Here is a 22,774-nt window from a genome sequence, read left to right as displayed (position 1 = left end):
AGATATGTGTGCATATGCTAAGGGAATTGTATTCCAGCAAGCATTCCTCTCCACACATAATGTGATGCCTGACTATATGCCTCCCCTCTAACTGCTGAATCACTCTGGATTTTCTTCTCTTTGACAAATGTCACGGCCATTTTTCCAAATGACCGATCGTGTAATATCACTATATGGCTAACTCGTAGTCTTTCAGCTCAGAAAGCTGTGTCTTGTTTAGGCTTTTTCAAAGCTGAATTCCTCTTAGAAAATGGGAATTATAATTTTTAAAATATTTTGCCCATCAGTATTTTGGGGCTGATGGATGAAATTAGAAGAAATACAAGAGGGGGTGGAATGATCCTCCCAATCCAAATGTTCTTATTTGAAGCAGAATATTTATTTAATGTAAGTGCAGATAAGTATGCTAATTGCAATACCTGACAATCTCATTTAGATCATATATACCTTCTTAAATACATGATTACTTAGCTTCTTAAATACGTGATTGCTGGCTTGTATTGTTTTTGCACTTAGAGAAAAGGTCTGGTAGGAATCCACTTGCATTTTTCGTAATGTTTCATGCATGCCTCTGATGATACACACAGCGCTCAATCTTGCTTGACTAATTTAACCAATTGTTTCAGGTTACCCACTCAATGAAATGTCAGATTCTCTCTTCCTCAACATATTCTTCACTTCACATGTAAATAGCTCCAAATTACCATGCTGTGCCAGTGGGAAAGGCACACGAGATTGAATGAATACCAAATGACTGCATGACGCCAGTACAAGACGACATAAAATAGCACGAGAACTTGACAAAGTACTTCCCTCAGATACAGCACGGGCCGGCAGTGGCAGATTTCAGTGTCCCTGGGACAAATTTTGAGTGGGGCACAGCGGAGCCAGGTCCCACAGCGTCTGGAGAAGGGACACGGGCCCCCGGTCCTGGGTCTGCACCCCTGGGAGCTGCTCAGAGTTCAGCCAGCGTATCTGTCGTAAGCTGCTCCTTAGCGTGTGACAAAAGAGAGAGGGTATAAAGCTGCATTACAAAACTTTATCCTGCACTTCCACACGCCTGAGGACTCATTCTGTTTGCAGGGACGGCCGCCATTTGGTTGGCAGGGGTCTGATACAAAAGATGGGGTGTCACATCCCATGCTCCCTCAGAAAAAACTGTGCATGCTTTTTTTCTGAGTATTTGCCAAGACTAAACGCAAAATAGTTTAGCCTATTTAGGCTTCTTGTGCTTGAATATATATATCTGAGTAGATGCAAACTCTCCTAGACAATGAGTGTTTGCAAGCTGTGCCCAGCTCCTGTAGCTTAGGTCTTTTTTTCTAATTGACTAGACATTACTGAGGAACACTGTAGCTTTTTACAAGTGCTGACTGACAGATAAAGCAACTCAGATGAGAACCTTCTCTTTTCAAGTGTATTAAAAAAATTACATTAAGCTTTGGATAGCAAGTCAAACACAGAAATCTTGCGTTCTTGTTCCTTAAAACAGAATAAAGATGAACATTTGACATAAGACAAATTCAATTTCATTTCAGTATTGAAGGGTTCGCTGGAAGAAATCTTTTGAATATGACAGTAAATACAAAGGCTCTGAGTATAAGCAACAGGCCAAAGCATTTGGCTAAACCAGTGAAATTACAAATATCTAATATATGACTCACTGGGAATTACATCCATGAACGATGGATACCTCAAAGGCTCTTCTCCATTTGGAGAAGTGAATAGATGGGTTCAGCAGTGCAGGACCTTCTGCAGTCTTCCAGTTTTGTTTTGCTTCGGGAAATAATAACTCACAAACTTTTCAATAGCTTTATCTGATTCATCTATTATAAGCACAGAAAACAACAGACTTGACATTAGATCATGGCTGGCTTTTCAAACACAGCCTCATGGAAAACACAGCCCTTTCAGAAACCAAAAGCTGATTTCACTTTTGGACTGAGGAACCATCTCTGCATTAACAATCCTGGCCAGAGTACTTTAATCCAGATGGGACACTTACCTCTGAAAAACAGCAAAAAGCATGAGACAGGCTCAAAGACGGAATATACTGGTTATCTAGGAGAAGCTGAGGTTGACATCCAGATTTGCAGTGTGTTGACAAGTTTTGGTTGCAAGTCTGGAACAGATTGGCTCACAGAAGAAACTGGGTTTTACATAGAAATGCACCTAATCATAGGCTATCCATGAGCCATGCAAGGCAAGAGGCTCTTCATTTGAGATCAATGTCATTTCAAATTTGCCATGAAACTGCTGTACTAAATCAAATGCCCCGATTTCTCACATCTCATCTTACTTAGTGGGTATTTGAGAAACCCCTCAGCAATTTTCAGTGACAAATGCTACAACACGCATTTTTTTGTGTGTCCTCTTTCCCCATTCTGCCTTTCCTATAGTCTGTTCCCCAACAGCGTAATTCTTGAATATCACCCTTCCAGGATGACTTCACAGCAGCAGCAGCAAAATGACTAACTTGTTCTGTGACATGTATTTCTGGGATTATTACATAGAGGCTTCTGAGGTACCTCTGCACATGGCAGTGATGCTCAAGGATGCCCCATGTCAACATCTCTCCCTGTCCGCAGTCGTGAGCCACTTCGCTCCTTATTCAGGGCACCTGCCTATTTTCTTTTCCGCTGGAAGGAACCCACAACCGTCATCACACAGAGTAAGCAGCAAAGACAGTTGACACGAAAGGGAGGGAAGAAAGGGCTCTTAAATGGCACCTTGCTTAAGAGGCACCTCTCTGCTGATGACTTACTCTGAGTTCTCTGAATCTGATTTATGGGCCTGAGGATACCTGCGTCCTTCCTTTCCTAAGAAAATTACAAACTGGGTGGCAGAGGCATGTGTATCACTACTTTGTTTTAAACTTTGACCGTAGGAGATGCCACTTTTGTTTCCCTCCCACATTTTTTCCTTGTCACTCTGGCCTTGTGGCTGGTCCACCTAACAAGAAGTCAGAAACGTGGGTTCCTTCCCATTTCTGCTTTTGAGGACTCAAACTCATGTTTCCTCTAATGGCCTATCCCAAAGCATGCTTGGGATGTTGTCCTCTATTCTTGCTGAAGTTCCACCTTGTACAAGTCTCCGTAACCTGCTGTCTCCCATGCCCAGCAGCGAGGAGGAGCGCTCTGCCTTCTCCTCCCTTCTCCGTGGGCTGTGTCTATGTTTTGGCCAAGTAGCTGCCTCGTGACAGCTGTATCATCAGAGACAGGGACATATCCACATCTTTCACCTCCATCGGAGTGACCTACCCGTTGGGTTACAGACTCATGCTCTTCTTCCCCTCCCACCCTCAGTGAATCCAACACGAACGAGTACCTCAGAGGTACGTGCGGATCCTGCCTCACCGTTCCCATATCCCTCTCTCTCCGGCCCAGTGAATCACAGAGCGTTTCCGTGTAAACCTCATGAGAAGGGGAGGACAAGCCTTCCCTGTGATTCCCACACACACCCAGCCCTGTTAACTCTCCAGTCTCGCCTACTGACTGATGGGTTAGGCAGCGGAGAAAGATGGTGTTGGATCCCTCCAGGCAAAGGAGGGGGAAATGAAGAACCTTCCCTTCTCCAACACCCTCGGTGAGACCTCCAACTTCTGGATAACAGAGATGGCTCCAACAGGACTGCCTCTGGACATGTTTTAAAGGAAACCAGTGATTATTAGTGCATTTTGTGCAGGGCCTGAGCTGAGCATGCAACCGACTGGCATGCTGACTAGACGGCTGGAGGCCAGCAGTGCGATAGCTGGAGGAATACCTCACCCGTGAATCCCAGCAGCGATGAGACATCCCTTCCATCCTGAGCCACGTACTCGCCCCGTGAGCCCGGCAATGCCTCCGAGCAGAACTTAGCATCTCATGAGCTCAAAGGTCAAGAATGCAACCACCACCAGTAGACAGCTCAAGCACAATATATATTTTATTGGTTTCATTTCCAAGAAAGTTAAAAACCAGACTGAAGAAGAAATGCATAGCATAATCTCTACAATTTATGAACTACAATCATATTCTTTATGCAGTCCTTCCTTTTGATTTGTGTATAATTTTGACAGAAGGGTGACCTAAAATTGTGACGATATTTTGAAGGATGTCATTGAAAGTATATAAATCATAAACTGTATCTGAAATATCTTAGTCATATCAGAGAACACAGAGTTGGGAGGCTTCTCCTAAAAATGCTAATTTCTGTTCTGTGATTTCGGCCTCCTGGCTATTATTAGAGCTTCTAATAATCATCATTTTTGCCTTGAGATTTGGGAAGGAGTTAAGTCCCACAGAAAATGGACTGTGTCTGAATAATTCATTGTAAGGAAATACAGACTTAGTTTTCAAATATATAGAGGACTTCCTACATACAGCACTCTGGAAATACGCTATTAAGTACACTTCTTATCCATAGAAGGTAAATATATATCTGCAATTAGTCCAAAGATTTAATTTTGCAGCAATGGGTGTACTTAGATGAAAGAGTCTGCCTTCATATGAATTTGTCTTTTTTCTATATACTCTGACGATTGAGAAGGCACCCCCTTATAGAACATCTAATCTTTCTATGTAATATACACAGTGTTTTGAAGTGTTTACACCCTTTTCATTCCTGCAGCTCCTGGGTTTGTATTATGCCAGCTTTCTCTTTCTTTGAATTTTTGTTCACATTATGGGAGGGATGTTCTTTCTACAAAACTTACAGTGCATGTCATTTAAAAGTGACTCTTCCTACTTCAAGATTTTCCCCAGAGTATTGGCACTGAGAAGAATTTGTCTTCATTGATGGGAAGACATCTCAATACTGGCGGGGACACTCCACTTACTAGAAGGGAAATATTATCTTTTGTTGAGATGAAAGATTCCTTATGTCTCTTCCATCAATCTGAAGCGTTGTGACATTTCCTATCACTGTAGCACAAGAATGTTCCTCCTGGGAAATGCACAGAATATACTAATGAGTATGTTCATACATCAGAGAAAATCTTTTTTTCCCCTGTAAAATGACAAAATTATGCTTGATCTAATATTACTAAGCCACAGCAGAGAGAAAGTGTAATTGCCTGTAAATAATAGGTCAAAATGACCAAGCATGACATTTTTAAAGTTCAAATCCTCTCATCCCTAGTTATCCTACATTGCATTAAGGCTATTCACAAACAGTATTTGTCAAGCCACTGTGTACCAAAGTGACTTATTTTGTAGTAAATCCAATAACAAGTGAAACAGAGCTAGCTAAGGTTTGCTTTCAATTTCCTTTTCTAACTTCTGTGCCATTTTAAACAAATGACATACTGGTGAGGTGAAGAGGACAGAGCAAAGCACCAGAGATCACCTGAAGGTCAGCATACAGCAGGTCTCTTCATATTAAATTTGCCAGAGTTGCACTGGCTTTCTATCCAACAAAACAATGTTCTGCGTAACAGAAAGGCAAAGAGTGACACAGTTAAAAGAGATTTTGATACCAGGAAACTGCTTTTCAAGGTTCCAGAAAGCCTGCTCATTACAACATCAGATAATTGACTATTAGACAGATAAACCCCCTGCTTTTCAAAGCAGACATCAAGGAGCAGCGCTTGGGCTCTGAAGTGGAAGGTACAACTCTCAAAACTGATCCTCAGTTTACATACATATGAAACGTCTCTCTCTTTCCATGTATTTTATGGCAGGTTGTAAGAAACAGATAATGTCTCTTCTCATTTCCATTACAAAGCTCTGCTGAGAGACTAAGAGTCTGCTCCAGCTGTAGTGAGTAAAACCAGTTCTTCAAAAGAAAAAAAAAAAAAAAAAAAAAAAAAAAACAGGAAAAAAAAAAAAAGAAGAGAAAGAAAAAAAGACCATCTTTGAATTCTGATTCGCACACTGCGCTTCCCTTTTCCCTTTGTATGTCGCTCTGCGGTAGTCGCTCCCCGTTCGGGATGACTGTTTGACCAATACTTTCACAAAGCCGCTTGCTCCCCTCCAGGGTTATACTCAAACAACTCAAGGATTGCTTCAGCCAGAAGCACTTTCACACAGTTTGAGCCAAAATTGCCCCAAGGAAGACTTAAATCATGCTGGTTGAGAGTTCTGATGGTGCTTTTAACAGGGTCAAACTTTCACTTCCCAAATGGCAATAGAGCACCAATCTTGGAGAATTTCCTCTTCCAGAAGGACTTCCTGGAAGCATGAAATTGCCCTGTGGCTGGTTGGACACATGTTGGGGGTCATAAAACACCTGGCCTCAATGTGTTCAGTCTTGCATTACATCAACTTTCCGTGTGGTTTTTTGCTGTGTGGCTTGCTGTATTAATTTTTTTAATTTTAACAATAATGGATATTTCAGACTAAGTCCTAGGTTTCAGACATTTGCTCTCAGAAATCAGAAAGCATGAGTCATATTTGGGAGACTAAAGAATTAAAAGCCTTCTAAGAAGGACATTATCAAAGTCACAAAGAGTAAGAAAAAAGAATACTTTGACCTGTTTGGGATGGAGAAGCATCCAAACTGTCAAGAGTTCACTTAAGTGGCCATCAGAGACCACTGAGGATAAACAAAGTTTGTACAGAAAACATGACTGTATTAGTTGAAAAATCTCTAATTAGAAAAAATGTGTCAACATTCACAAATACGTAAGGAAACAAGTGTGGGGGAAGTCATCCCATAAAATAAATCAGATGGAAAAGTAGCAAATGGGAGCAAGAGAAAGAAGTTGAGAACAAATGGATGAAATTGCTTCACAGGGAATGTGTTTTGCAAATGGCGTATTGAATCTTCATTGATCTTTATGCCTCTCTGGCATCCTCACACACCACTTCTGAAGAGGGAAACACAGATTTCTCAATAACAGTTCCCTCTTCTCCGGTGCTTTCAGACTGTCTACACATCACCTTCAGTTTTATTTTTGAAAAGGTGAATGGACTGTACTCTCATGCCACTGTTCCCTTCCCACCCACATTGTTTCTAAAATATGTCCTGCATCCTCTCTCTCAAATGTGGTTTTAACAAAGCAACATAAGGAAGTAGTGTATTATTGTGTTTACTTTCCTTCATTGAGATGTGGGTTTCTGACAATGATGTTGGGCTTGTTTTGGGAGTCATCCACTAGTAAAACTTGATCGAACCTGTTGCATCCTGAAGCAATTGAGCAAAATAGAGTTATGGCTGCTGTAACCTAATCACAAGCAAAAACATGTAGGTGAGCTGTAATTATCAAGGTTCTGCCATCTGATAACATTTACAGCAAACAGAAAATTAAAAGACTTAAACCAGAAGCAAATGAGTGGAAGCTTTTTCCTTTTTTTGAATAACTGACTACTGACTTTTCCCTGGGGTCGCATATAAATCTCATCTCCACCAGAGAATCTATCCTGAACATTTTTCTTCACTGGATGTCGGGGGCTGAATTTCTGTATTCTCCTTCAGCACTGGAAGTACTTGAGACCCAACCGATAAAATATCTGGAAGGGATGAGCGCAAGGGCTGGTTCATCAGGTATATGCCAAAGTTTGTCTGAAAAAAAGCAAAATACTTATTGAGATGCAACTCATGTTACAGTAATCAGATCTATAGAGGATCTCACAACCCAGATACATTTAGAAAAACAATATTGCTTTAAGAATAAGGAGGTATGTACTATCTCCATGTAATTAAGAACATTTTAAACTAATTAACTATAATAGACTGGTAAACAAAAGCTAACCCCATGCTATTCAAGAATAATACCTTAAGTAAGTGGATAAATAACGTAGTATTTCATCATGAGTTCCACAGTATCATATATGTAATTAACACTCCCTCACTGTCTTGTCATTCAGTGACTGTTCTGCCTTCTTGACAAATACAGTTAATGCATTATCACACATAAAGGCTAAGCAGCACGAGAATGCATGTATGTTCAAACAGTGAGGAAAAGTCTTGCATCTTCTACCATGAATTATTCGCTTTGTTAACAGAACTTTGTTCTGTCTAGCCTTTGTGAATTTCCCTTCATTTGTTTTTATGAATATTTTAGTACATTGTACAGAAAATATTCAGAAAGTTTGTTTTATTAGGGCTACCACTTGTTATCTGTCATTACCTGTGAAGCCATCCTACATAAATATTAGAAATACTTAGATGTGTGTCCTTGTGATACTGAATAACAGAGGAACAGAATAACCACCTCACCCACTGACCATACAACCCTCGCAGGCACTGAAAACCTGATCTGCGTGTCTGTACTTTTACGTGTGGTCTTGATCTTAAGCACGTTGAACGTTACAGTCGTAGCAGTGGACAGCTGGGTGCGATCTGGAAATGTCACGGTAAGAGACTGGTGTGGTTTCGTGGTTTGCTTTTCCAACAGCGGAGAATTTAGAAACGCACAAGAAACAGACTTGCAATCTCATGATAATATTTTGCAAACAATTAGAAAATAGTTAATTAAAGAAACATGTAAAGTAAGAAATAAAGGAATGCTGAAGACCATGCAAAATTGGTAATTGATTTGTATACTTCAGAATGTCTTTGTTCTTCAAACTGAGGACCTTGGAAACCCAATACTAATTTTCTTGTCTTTTTTTTTTACAGGTTTCAATAAAAAGTATTTTGATTTGGTAGGCTGCAGCCAAAATGTACCAGTCACTCTAAAGTGTAAAGTAAATAAATAAGCAAATGAAATTCATTAAAAACAAAACTCTGTTCTCCTTCTCCATTTCCTGATTACATTTACTGCCACAGTTCAGATAGATTATCCTGAAATTGAGGGAATTACATTTACAGCAGGTTTGGAAAAATACAGTAGGTAAAAGTAATTGCAATAAATTAAAAAAACAGTGTTAGCTGCATTTAAGGAGCATATTTGTCAGACTAAATATAAAGGCAGTATGTTTTCTCCTGTTCTTACACTGTGTAATTAAATTAAAAAAATAGTGTTAGCTGATTTTAAGGGAGCATATTTGACAGACTAAATATGAAGGCAGTATGTTTTCTCCTGTTCTTGCACTGTAGAATTAAATAAAGATACAGTAATGAGGTAACATGAAACAGCTTTTAGTCTTTGAAGAATTAGTGAAAGGTAAGGCTGACACCTACTTCCAAGTACGAGAGATGGTGTAAAGCAGAGATCTATCCAAACACGGCCTCACACTCTGAATTTGGGTCTTTCCGTTTCATTTGTAACCTAAACATTAAAAAGAAAAACAGCTTCCAAGCAGAGGGGTTTTTTGCTATTTCTGCTATTCCTTCATCTCACTGGCATTTCATATATATGGGGTATGAGTTGGACGTGATCCAGCCTATCCTATTAATGACACTTTTTGGATACCTGTGACCATAATGGTGTCAACACTGGTGGACACAGGGTAGAGCCTTACGGTCAGTGTTGTAGTATTTAATGCTGAGGAACGACAGTAGCACAGCAAGATCCCAATCCTTTAGCACGGTGACTGTGTTGGATCAACCATGATGCTAAAATGATAAGTTAGGAACTGTTTCATTTAAAATATGAAAGTACATAGTATTATTTTTCCATTCTTGCTTTTCTCTTATTTGTTGACAAGCTGTGGTTTCTCTATTGGCATAAATGATATGTTTTTCAGTCTTGTGGTTAATAACCTGGATTTACTTTCTATACCCTAGTGCAAAAATGACAGCTGCCATAATTTTGTTGTTTTAAAAAATCAGGAAATCATAAAACACATATTGTAAAATGACTATTAGTCCGTGCTGCACCACATTTCACGCAGGAAGGAACTTTATAACTCATCTGTGTAAATGAACTTATTCGATACATAAGAAGTTTTTATCTATATTTACTGTATTGATATCTTGATTTATCTTAAAACAAGACTAAAATAAAGCTGGGCAGATTGTTCACTGTGAAGAATTTAATTCACCAATTTTTCTATTGTTGTGAATCATTTAGCAAGATTTTTTTCCTTAAAGCACTTTAAACCATTCAGAATTATTTAAGAAAAGGCAAGTGTCAATACATCTTATCTTCAGGTGTTCTCAAATACTGTTTTAATACTGGTCCTTAGTATTTCCCTACTGTGATTGGGCAATTAAAATCTCATAGTATTTTTTTCAGTGCTGAGTCTGGGTGATGCCTACGGAGTTTTCATGGTGATGGTATACTGACGTTATACATATTTTAGTACTAATACCTGCTTGGAATTACTGACCTCTTTCTTTTGTGAATGTTCTTAAGACCAAAATTTAGCTTGTGATTACCAGAAGTGGATTTGATATCTTTTAAGTAAATTTCCTTGGGTTTTTTCAATAATTACAAATCTTTGACTCAGCAAATACTGATAATAGCATGCCCCCGCGCCTCCCCCCAAGCAATGACAAAAGCTGTGCATCCTGCCATTCCAGCTCTGTTTCAAGAGAAAGATAAAATGTAGAAATTGGCCCTTCTCACATTTCACTGTTGAAAAATGAGGCTTTCAGACACAGAGATTACAGCCTGCAGAGTTATTACAATGAACTGCATAATCTCTTTCTGCTGTTGCTACCTTTTCCTCACTTCAAGGGCATTTTATTCTACATATAACCTCCCCAGAACACACCACGAACTGGGCAGGGAGTACTGGGCTGTGAATTCTATGGCTTTATCTGCTCCATCTTCTGATGGCAGTAGGGGCTCTTCCCATCATTCTTAAACTTCAGAGGGACAAAAAACGTAAAGCTTCTTGATTAGTAAAAAGCACAACACTTCACTGCTGGGAGAAATAGATAAACTGTTCTTATTCTTGCCAACAGTGAATCATATGATAGTCATCGCACTCAAAGGAGGAGCTATAAAATGCTGTCATTCTTGCATGTTGTCTCAAGTACACTTACTGGATCAACAGTAATATGCACTGCTTAGATATTCACTGACAGAGAAATATCCTGGGTGCAGTATCTCCTTTGTAAGACAGAAACCTGAGGTGCTGCATCTGACAAAGGCTGAGATGAGATGCCTTCAAGCTACAGCTCCTAAACAATCAGTTAATTCAGACTAGCACTTGGTAGGGAAAATGCCCTGCTGGGATGTGTAACAAGCACATAAGTAATACTGCATGCTAAAACTTAGCTTTGAATGGATGAGTTCTGGATTTCGCCCCTGGATGTAGCTCTCAGCTGCCTTCTCCCAGTAGATAAATTTACCTGTTCACATCTGCTCATTTTATACATAAAATAACATAACCTCCCCTCCATGCAAAGGTTTGGAAGATGTAATTATTAAAGCCAATTTTTTTTTTTTTAACATAAGGATGTTTTATCAGCTCGGGATTCACCTAAACTTATTCGCAAAGCCTTACAAAATAGAACAGTGGAAGAACTGACTTTCAACATGCTGTTTTTTCATATTGGAAAAAAGGGAAACTTTTAACTTGGTGTCACACACCACCCCCCCATCTTGTTCTGCTGAAAATATCTTGACAGCAGAATGTTTTCCTAAGAACTGATTTTCCTTTGCTCTACCTTAAATAAAATGCATTTTCCAGTTCAACCGCCAATGAGAAAAAAGAATCATATTCATTCAGAGGTCTATTAATTACATCAATCACTGTTTGCAAATGTTCCAGATCTTTGGATGAAAAGCATTGCATAGTGTAAAGCCCTGCATTACTATGAAAATGATGATAATGATGCATCAGATAAGAGAAGTCATTTGCTATCCTTGCTAATGTTTCAGTAAGCAATCCAAAGGCACGGCATCTGATTCTGCAGGGAAAGAAGCTCTCCCAAGGCAAAATGAGATACATAAAGGAGGATCAACAGCCTGCAGGAAAAAAACACAAGCCTTTTAGTGTATGAGGGCATGTGCAAACATAATGGATTTCCCTTGATGTACTGCTATCCATACATTTATGCTGGGGCAGACTGCTAATGCAATTCCCTTTGCTACCTCGACAGCAAGTCCCAGCTTATAGCACTGCTGCAAATCTACCCACAGGGCTTCCGCTATTGTTAGCGTTAAACTGCATCTGCAGAACACAGAAGACGGGCAAGAATTCAATGTTCTCTCCTTTCTGTCTATGTGTGTTTTGCATCAGGTGGTGACGCATGTGAAACAGCGTGTGGCTATTTTTATGCTATTTGCTTAATGTAGTTATCTAGTCTTCCGTAGTCTCCTGCAGTAACAGAGAGAGCTCTGTCACAGAAGGAGAGCTCATTTTTCCTTCTCAGTCAAAAATTACAGAAGGAATCCTTAACAAGCGTTTCTTCAGAACTGATGGCAGCAGAGCTCAAGTTCGCTTTGTAGAGGTGTTTGCGTTTTATTTCAAACAATGTGATAAAAGGTTTCATAAAAAGTAGCTGGCTAGGGCTTCAGCACCCTGCTTTACATTTATTGGGAAACATGCAAATTGCTTGTGTGGCTAATTACAGTAGCTGGTTCTGATTTTCAGCTGCAATCCACCTATGCAAAGCCTCAATCTTTCAGATTGGAGCAGCAGGTTCTCAGAGTCTCAGAGGGATGGAGAAAAATATGATTTCAGAAATAAATATCGAACCACCTCTTACAAGCCTTACTTTATTTAGCTCATTACTGAAGCTCATTGGTAGTGCTGTCATTTGGGCTACCAGTTTGATAAAGTTCGATATATTTTTCCAGGTTGGTGTTCTTGGAAAATCAAAACAAAATGGTAAATATTGACATCTGGCTCTCTTGTTAAGCATTCAGGATTTGCTACTCATTCGTATGTGCAGTATCTTTAACATTTTGGAAACGGAGCAACTACAGCAGCCTTTCAAAAATATCAGTTCCCCTTTTACTGGGAAATTAGCGTAAATCTTATTTCGCTGCATTTGGGTTTTGTAGTTCAAATCACATTATTGACAGCTGGGAACAAACACTTCTAAATTCCTTCACTGAATCTGTATGTGATAAAAAAAGAAAATGGAGTCTATTAGATGACTCCTTAACAGAAAAGCGCATGCTGGAGACATGAGTCACCAAAGCATTAGCTCTGCAATTTAACGCAGTCACATGAACTCGATGTTCTTTCTCTCTCCCCGCTGCGAACTGTGAAAGGTTTGGATCGATGTCCTCTGCTAGGTCTGCTTAGCACACTGAAGATGCCAGAGTCCTTGAGTGCTGCTCACTGATAACCGGGTGGTGACCATCACCCCCCAGAAGACTTGCAGGAGGGATGGGCTCTGAGATCTTCTCAGACCAGTTCAGGCAAAACTACCAGTTCAAACTATCTCTTTCAGGTGTCAAGCTAAGCCAGAGGACTTGGCCTTACGCAGAGCAGGGCATGCTCACAAGGTTCCATCTGCCAGCAGTGCTGAAGGCTGGGAAGAATAAAAAAAGCTGAAGGCCTGGTTCTTTGCAGCATGAATATTGTTGTGACTGTGCTCTGCAGCGCCTCGCCTTGCCACGCGTCTTTTATCTGGCGCCAGGTTGTTCTCAAGAGGCTGGATTGCTCTCTTTGCCTTCGTTCTGTTTGAAGGAGTTACTTGGTTCTAGGAGTGCTTGTATCAAGAAAATCTTTGCATCGCTGAGTTAATCGGAATGAAAGAGAAGCTCCTCTTTGCTGTGGGAAACGTGCAGAAGACGCTTCGCCTGTCCTGAGAATCTGTGTCCCGGGTAAGGTTTTGTTGCCTTTAGAGAAGGTCCCTGAATACAGAGCGCTTTCCCTCTACGGAGGATTCAAGTCATAATCCAGCAAAACCCACGTGGGTAGAGAAAGTCCTCTGCATACCGCACCCCACGTGGCAGCTGGGCAGCATCCCTGCCCGGAGTGCCAGAACACGCTCCGATGCGTCCCCCGTGTTCCAGCTGTGGCTCACCATTACCTGGAGAGGGCTCTTGTCCTCAGGCTACCCACCACGGCCAGGAGCTCCACTCGCAAAGGCGCACGTTGGCTGGGACCAGCTGGATGCCAGAGCCTGCTGTGCAACCCTAAGTCATCTCAGGTCAGCGGGAAGCTGCGCCTAGGCAGCCAGCCCCTGCCTGCTCGCTTCAAACTGGTCTCGCTCCGCACCAGGCGGCTGGCTCCGAGACGGAGCCGGCAGAGCCATTCACTGAGGATAACATCCATTGAAAATGTAGCCCTTTGTTTGCTTAATGAGTCACTGAGGCGAATCAATTTATTATATTATTTTTTTTTCCCAAACAAAGAATGCATTATTTCTCACTTGTTTGTGCATTGTTTGGGTGAATGATGTTCAACCTATTTGTTATCGCTCTGCCCCTGTGCTGTGCCCAGTCTCCGGTGTTCGGCTGGTATTGGCGAGGCTTCTGAGCCCTGACTGGCTAACGAACTTCTACAACACAAGCTTAACAAACAGGAAGCAATGAATTTAGAGTAAGGATTTTCAGCTAAATAAATACTTATAAGGAGATCTGTGAAGCTTTTGGGATGCTGAACTGTCTAGCCATCACCTGAGCACTCTCGATTCCAAGAAGCAATGCAACCTTAGGAAGCAGAAGCACTCCAAATGAACGCTTGTATTTCACACTTATTCTTCAGTCACTTTCTTAATCAATTACTCCTGCTTTGATTATGTTCACATCTGCCCTGTTTTTCCTGCTAAGTAGCTTGTCACAGTAAGAATAAAGTTTAGTCTTACGAGCTAACTGTATCATTTCAAACACTTTCTGATTTTTCTGCAGATTTCTCTCCTTGAATGACATCAGTGCATCAGCTCGTGTTTTTCAAGACCAAAATAAACACACTGTAAAGCAGTACATACTGAATAAAAGCAAGCACAGTAAAAAATAATGCATATTAATAGTCAATTTCTGAATAAAAAACGTGAGCATTTTATGGAAATAAACCATGTCACGTCTGGGTTGTAAGTGCATCCTCTTTTTACTGAAAAAACAAATGGTGACAATTAGCATAACAACTTAATTGTGAGTATTCTTTCAGCAGATATTTCACTATGCATGCAACAAAGACACTACATCTTACATATACATCTACACATACAGCTATTTTGGAGTACTATACTGACCTTTCTACCTCTGGCAGCTGACAGAGACTGCAGAAATTCTTTGTTTCGTTCCCCAGACTGTTGATCAATGCAGATTATTTGACATCTGCTACACGGACCCACAACCTGCAATTTTAGTTAAAGAAGGTTCACGGCTATATATCAAACCAGTACAACACAGAACAGTACAAGCTTCTGACCATCATAATAACTTAAACACATAACTTTCACATATCTTTCCTGTGTTTTTTATGCTTTCATTACATATGAGGCCAGGCCTGTTCGCCTAATGTAGTAGGTACATTTTCAAAGGGTTTACTTGCGAAGGTCTCACTGAATTTTGAATGCGCTTTTTGCTTTTGTTTTCTTTTTTTAAGGAAAACTTTCCCAGAGACAGCATCTGAGAAATACTGAACATTTACATATTTGTATTTCCTGATGGCTTCACTTCATCTACGGGCTGGCAGGGCTACATGCCCAAAAGAGAACTGAATACAAAATTAAGCCAGCGCCTCAGGATTTAACCCCAGGAGGATTTTCTTGGGTTTGTTTTATATTGTTTCAGTGCAGCTGAAATGCACAATGTCTTTCTTATATGCATGGCACTCGTAGATAATCAGAATGCAAAATGTGACTTTTCACAAGTTTACATAATCAGAAGGAATAAAGAGATCCTCTAGTCTAACATCATATGTAATACAGCGCATGGATCTTAAAGTTAATTGTTTTTTGAACTACGGTGCCTTTTTAGGGAAAAAAACCTTGCCACAAATTTCTTCTTAAAGCATTAAAATGAAGAAGGAAGACATATTGCCATTTTACTTAATATTGCACCCCTAACTGTAGCAAAGCTGTACGTTATAGAAACTAACTGTTCTTACAGTATGCCAATATATACATTCTACGTTTGTAAAATGTGTCATAAATTTCAAATAGGGCAAATAATTAAACCTTACACCGCAAACATTTTTACATGCTGAGCTGAAGTGTTATTTAATTTTTTTCTAGATACATCTAGAACTGCTTGTACAACTCTTCAGCGTAATCATCAAACCTATACAATTAGCTCAGCTTTTTTTCAGAAGATGATTTTCCACAGCTTTAATATTTTATTGAAAGAACAAGAAAACAAGACAGAGAAGGAAACATTTTTCCCTGCTTTGCTTTGTTCAACAGCTGCTTCTACCATTTTCCTGGCATCAAGCACCATTAACATAATTTCTACTGTTACTACATCAGTATTTGAATAAGGACCTAGCAGAGACTGGAAAAGACAATGCAAGTTGCATAAGCCTTTCTATTTTCAGCTTGCAATCCTAAAGTATTTCAATGCCAGAAACACAAATACCTTTTTATTTTGTAGTTTTACAGTATCTTCCACAACAGGATCCTGGGCTGAGTTCCCTAGCGCAACTCCAGCCTCCAACAAGCTACACACCAAGGATTTTGTCCTTTGTATTCCTCATCTCCCACCTAAAGAAATTTTTCCTCAGTTTTCTGTAGCTCATATTACAGCTTACTGATCAAAGTACACCTAAGAAGAGAGCAGATAAGCCATATTTTCCACCCTTACTGAAAAAATGGCCTTTCCATTTCTTACAGTATGCTGACTAGAAAGAAATAGGAGCAAAGTCTATCACAGCTGCTAGATTTGACCTTAGCACTTCTGTTATTCACACCTTCATTATCATCCCTAAGAAAACAATGAATAATCCACTTTCACATCCTAGGAAATGCATTTTCAAATACATATTTCATAACTAAGAACCAGACAAATCCAACAGAACATGTAATACATGTGTGCATCATTCCCTTAGGTTTCAAGTGTAGCTTCTTTATGGATCCTTTGTTGGAAGTTTTTCTCAAAAAATGCATTTGCCAACAAAGTCTGACTCTTCAGCATTTTCCTTACAGTACAAAGCAGATTATGTTGTTACGTATGATACAAAGCATAACATATGAAAAACCCCTACCAGGCTAGACTTAGAAACATGTCTTGAATGGAGATTAGGATGAAATGTATACAACAGAGGGCAATAGACAGTGATTGTTCACTTGTATTCGTGTCCAGTCTTTTGGCAATCAGTTGCTTGATGTGCAGCAATCAAGCAAGGTTACATTTGGACTATTATGGTTAACAGCAACCAGTATTCTCTCGTGACATGCTGGCTAAATGTTTGCTGTAAACTCTGCCTCAAAACAGTGATTATTATTCTGCTCAGTTGGACAGAGGTGGGAAATGTTGTGAATTATGAAATTTTAAAAAAGGGTGTGGGGAAATATGTCAAAACCTTTCAATTATATTGAAGCATGTTTGCCACAGGTCACAGCATGGGGTTTGTTTTTTTTTTTTTTACACACCTCATAAATTTCATCTGCACAAACTGTGCTGCCCATGTTCCAGTCAAAGGCTTGCAAAAATTGCCCTCTCTCCAGGGGTCAAAATACTTTGTGATAGACTGGGACTAGGACAAGAGAGATGAGTTCGCACCTGGAATCGCAGAGCACCTATTGAAATCTCAGCCCACTCTTCCTCTTCAAAGGACTCAGGTGCACTGATGACAATGTTGGCACGGAAACGTCGGATTAATTCCTCTATTTCCAATGGCTCTTCCAATCTGTCTCACAGAGTTGACAGAGAAAAAGAAAACTAAGGTTTATTAACTAGTTCTGCACTATATGTTTGTGCTGTAAGAATCTAGTGGCTAATATGATTCAGCAAATGTTTCTCCAGAATAACCTGGACCAAGTTTTATTACAAAGGCTATGAAAATGGAACAAGGTATTTAACTACAATTTGTAATCCTCTAGGTTGTTTCTTCAGAGGTGTAACCTGGAACTGTAGGTACGAAAGCATGTCGACAGGCGACTGTGAACAATGCATATGAGAAAATTCCTCATTAGGTATCATATGTAAGGCTAATGGTAACAAATGAAAAGATCTTTTGAGTTAGCAATCACTTGGCTCATTAAATGCTTTTAAAAAGAAGGCAAATAGAAACATATTCTGCAGATGCTGCAATGGCAAAAGGGAGAAAACCAGCTCATGCTGAAGGTGAAAAAGGCCAGTAAAGGCATTTTATGAGAGAATGTATTCCTCGTATTATTATTATTTGCCTTCGGGATGCAGCAGATTGCACCAAATGATAGGTGTTTTGAAAAAATTAATCTCTGTGTGGCGATGTCTCCACCTCTTTACAAGCATTTGAACTGCCAGAGTGTAGATTTGTGTCAGTGCGGAGGACATATATAAGGCAGGCAGAGCAGCAAACTGCATACAAATATCAGAAATCTGGCTGCACCTTTGAATTGTCATTCTTCACTCTTCTAAAGGAGAACCTGACCAATACGAGAAAAAAAGACAGCCCTAAAATTTGCAAGAGAGTTGTCTCACTGCCATTGTTAGTGGGGAAGAGCATCTATTTTTTGCATCAGCCATTACGGACATGAACAATTTTTGATAATCCATCAGTTGTGGTCTGACAACTTTGGGATATGACACTCTACAGCAAAGGCAGAAACCTGGGTAAGTAGTGAAGAGAGAAGTTTCTGTCTGGAAAAAAAAATATTTTTAAAAAAGTGAGGACATACAGTTTAAAATGTGTTTTAATTAAAATGAAGAAAAACATGCAAAATCAAAGTACAGGGAAAACTGTTCACATCAAGCAGTCTGGGCAGAAGAGGCCTGCTAGATGAAAAGAAGAACTTGATTTTATTTAAAATAGTCTGGATGATCTTCTTTAGCAGACAAATGCGCATAAGGATAAACTGCCTGGGCAGATTTTCAGTCAAACCACACAAGCCCAGCTCCACCAAGCCCTGGCTGTTCACAAGGGCTCCAGCAGCCTGGGGGGTAGAAAGTGGGATGGGAAGCTGAAAGGCTACAGGTTTTCCCTCGAGATCCCACAAGCAATCCCATGGCTGAGACACAATCTGTAACAATTGCGGGAGATGGGAGCCAACAGAAGGTGTAGACTATGCTGATGCTCAGTTTCACTTGACTGCTCTCAGACAAGGAGAAAAATAGCAGTTAGTCATGAACAGGTTCACTTATGCTGTTGTTCTTCCTAGGTTTGCTGTGGGCTCTTGGAGCTCGGGTGCTGTGTGGCCTCTAGTTTTGAACGCATTTTGTGACACGTAAGTGACTGCCACCCCAGCCGGTACCAGTGGGGCATCAAAAGCCCCGGTAACCTCAGAGCTGGGCCTGTGGCTTTCTGAGCCAGCTGCTGAAAACTTATTTGAGTTTCTACCATTTTATCCCTTGGTGCTGATCCTCAAAGACTACAATGCCCCTACTCCTAGTCTCTGCCTTCAACCTGCTCAGGCTCACCTCCAAAATACCTCGCCTCTCCTGCACCTATCCCCAGTCCTCAGAACTGCTTCTAACTACTTGGCAGCATGTATCTGAGTAAATTCCCATTATTTCCCCTCCCTCAAAACATGCATTGGTTGGATGGAGTGACAGGCACCTTCATCCTGCAAATCTCAGCAAGGATCTGTTGTGAAAATCTGTGTAATTTGCCAAAGCCGGGCTAGGTACTTTGGACTCTTCATGATAGTGGACCCTGCAATGCAGAACGCATTTATTTAACAGACAAACTTGAAAATGAATATTTGCATCTTCAGGGGTGTATTTCTAATAAGAACATTTGAGCATAAGGCCAGGCCATGGGGACTTTAATGGAGGTAACCTGTAATGGCAACAAGAAAGACAGATGTCTCCATGTACATGTAGCTCTCCAACAGTATGTTACATTCTGATTTTTAGTTAAATTGCTGATTCTGTTTTAGATCACCTCCCAAAAGCCAAGTGCAAACTGGAAGATTAATTTTTACTTACAGAAGATACAAACAAAGAGAAATTAAAACTCAATTGAAGATTGAAATTGTTTTATAAATCTTAGCAGGTTTCCATTAAACAAAACCAAACCCACATGCCAAGAAGCTAAGTAATACTTTCTAAAAAAGAAAAACATTTAATAAAGGGCCATATGCGCAGATTCTTGAAAGTACCTTGTGCAGTTCAGTATTTGGAAAGTTCACGCACCATGGTTTAGTACCAGTGCAGAATGAGGACGCTGTATATCTATGCTGAATTCCTTTCCTGAGCACCCTGAGAAAGCACTGCATGGCAAAATAGGGAGGAGTTTTCCAACTTGTGCTACAGAGTGGGAAACAAGATGCTTCTCAGGCACCATGGCAGCTCCAGTCACAAGTGGTTTCCCATGAAGAAAAGATGATTACAAGCCTAGTTGTACTGGAAGATATTAGGTGTAAAATCAGTGTATCATCTGACATTGCATGTTTTACCAAAGTTCCCTGTCCTCCCTCAGCCTCACTTGCTGCTCCCTGTGGAGCCTTACTCTTCTTCTTTGCACTCAGATCCCATGTCTGGAAGGTTCCTCACTGAGTGTCACCACGGAAAAAGCCTAGTCTGAGTAAGGGACGCCTGCAAGTGTTGTTCTCCCAAGGAGATGTAACCCAGCCAGTCAAGCCTCAAAAGAAGGCATTAACTATCACTGAGAAAGGGTAGTCAAAATGGCTGAGAGATGGACTGATACAAACCTTTTCCACGCATTTTTCGCAGGAGAGCACTGCCATGATATCCTAAAATTGCCCAACTGTCTTCTCCTAAAGAAAGAAACCCTCAGGCGATGCAAGCTCCAGTGGTCTGTATAGTGATGCTTCATTCAGTCAGTGATTTTAAATCCTGAAGCCATATACGTATCCTCCTACATCTCTCTCTCCCTCCTCTACTCAAATCAGGAATTTCAGTGCAGGGGGCATGTTTGGTGGGTGACTAACAGGAGAGAAGATGACTCCAAGCAGAGCCTGGGAAGTTTGGTGAGACAGCAAAAGGGGGCTCAGACAAATGCCGGGGCTGTGGGATGCACAGCTATGATGGAGGCCTTGAGGGCAGATTTTCTGTGGAATTTGAGCCTGTCCTAGTTATATTCAAGAAACAACAACTTTCTATTGTGTTGGTAATGTGTTCCTTATCTTTGAACTCTGGGCTAGCTCAATGTTTCATTTGCTGCTTCTATCTCCCACTTTTGTACAAGTAAAGCCAAATTCAATTAAGAAATGAAATTAATCCAGTCCTGCAAGTAGTTTTAAAATATTTCTGTTGTGAATGTTTGCTCTAAATCTTAATCCTTCCCATAGGGAAGAAATAGTTCAGTGAGTAGCAAGATTTTGTATTTTCATCTGCCAGATTATTTATGTTGAGAAAACCTAATTGTTCTTGTTCTTCCCACAAATAGAAGTTGGCTGGCTCCCAATAATCTCCTGCCACCAAATCATTTGACAACAATTTTGTTTAAGTTTTCCTAAAGATGACTGGCAGACAGACTATGTTCAAGCTTTTAATCCAAATTCTCAGAAGTCATACAGGAATGAGTAATTATAGCAGTTTAGTACCTATATATTTGTTGAACATTGAAAAGTAACTATCTCTAAATTTCCAGATAAAACAGTTATATTGGCAACTTATGGCAAGATTCTGGAATCCAAGACCGCTGAGAGACATTTGGAGACAGAAGGATCTTACCTTGCAGAAATATGTTCTTTCAGCTGCAGAATGCTTGCTACATTTATCAGGAGGTATTGTGCTTCATTCACAAGAGAGAGTGAGATGTTTGCAGCAGACGCTAGACCTAAAAAAATCAATCCAACACTCTAAAGTGATCGTTAAAAATCAGGAAGATTATACTAGTAATTTCACCTCATCTTTCCTTTGACCTCTTATTCATTCTCGTTAAAAAATTATTCATTTGGCTCCAGGCACTAAGGAAAGATTCCAAGAATCCCCTCAAACCTGTAAATGATAATGATGTAATGCATTTAGAAACCGAGACAGAGCTGAGATTTTACCAAATTTGTGAAACAATTTACAAGAGCAATATCTATGGATTTTCGATGCTCTTTCAATTTGATCCTTTTTATAATGAAATTTAATCTAAGAATAAATACTTTGTTTCTAGATATTTCATGATCAGTTTTCAAAATGATCATTGAGTTTCCAGACAAAATCATGGTCATGATGACACCTCCACCCACCAGACTGGTGTATCTGTACATTTTCACCAAAAGTAAGAAGTAGAAGGGCACCACAAACACAGTTTGGGTATATCTGTACTCTTTGAAACCTATTAGATCAATATTGGATGACTCTTTCATCCTTTATGAGGGTAGTTTTATACTCAGCATGAAGACCATGAGCCTGATGTTTACTAAGTGAGGAATCACAAATATTTTTAAGAACGAGAACATACCTTTGATATTTTTCTGATGCGACTTCTTTTTCATATCCGAACTTTGTCTTATCAAGCGACATGGACGACCAAGAAACATAGAGAACCAGCCAGCAATTCTTTCTCCACAGTCATATGTTTTTACCCTATTATGAGAAAAGAGGGACTTAACAAAATTTGATTGCCCAAACATTAATTTGCAAAACTGAAGACAAATTACTAAGATGTTTATTCTGCTTGTTTCAATACAAAATACAGAATCTGTATTGTCTGTTGCAAAATTCTGCATAATTTTGTCTCCCCATTTCCTCAACTTTACTCTGTTACTCTTGAAGTTAACATTCATGAGATCTAATTTAGTTTTATACAGAAAATTACTGTGGAATAAAGGACTAAATAATCATAATGCTCAAGACAGTGACTCTGAAGTACAGTAACTGGTAGCCCATATTATAATATTGCAATACAGTATTATGAAAAAGTTACTTTCTGGTCTGTGCTTTTTACTAAAACAAAGAGGACTAATCTGAGTTGAATTTAAGATTGCCCCACTGTGCCACACTGTATGTAATTTGTAATGATCCCACCAGGTACAATGATGTTAATTCCATAATTTAATTCCTGTTATTGCA

General features: G+C 39.9%; 1 protein-coding gene across 1 annotated transcript in view; it reads right to left on the bottom strand.

The window, feature by feature from the left end:
* Positions 1 to 7,335: 7,335 nt before the first annotated feature.
* Positions 7,336 to 22,774, bottom strand: part of MOCOS (molybdenum cofactor sulfurase) — a 219,387-nt gene continuing 203,948 nt past the window's right edge. The window contains exons 11-15 of the mRNA XM_010583594.1: positions 22,164 to 22,288; positions 21,440 to 21,545; positions 17,381 to 17,507; positions 14,911 to 15,015; positions 7,336 to 7,482 (exon numbers count right to left, since the gene is read on the bottom strand). Coding sequence (XP_010581896.1) covers positions 7,336 to 7,482; positions 14,911 to 15,015; positions 17,381 to 17,507; positions 21,440 to 21,545; positions 22,164 to 22,288 — 610 coding nt within the window. The remainder of the gene's footprint in view (positions 7,483 to 14,910; positions 15,016 to 17,380; positions 17,508 to 21,439; positions 21,546 to 22,163; positions 22,289 to 22,774) is intronic.

Source organism: Haliaeetus leucocephalus, unplaced genomic scaffold, assembly GCF_000737465.1.
Source record: "Haliaeetus leucocephalus isolate CR32 unplaced genomic scaffold, Haliaeetus_leucocephalus-4.0 Scaffold915, whole genome shotgun sequence".
Classification (NCBI taxonomy): domain Eukaryota; kingdom Metazoa; phylum Chordata; class Aves; order Accipitriformes; family Accipitridae; genus Haliaeetus; species Haliaeetus leucocephalus.
Note: the sequence above shows the minus strand (reverse complement) of the source record. Positions and strands in the feature narration are given on the sequence as shown.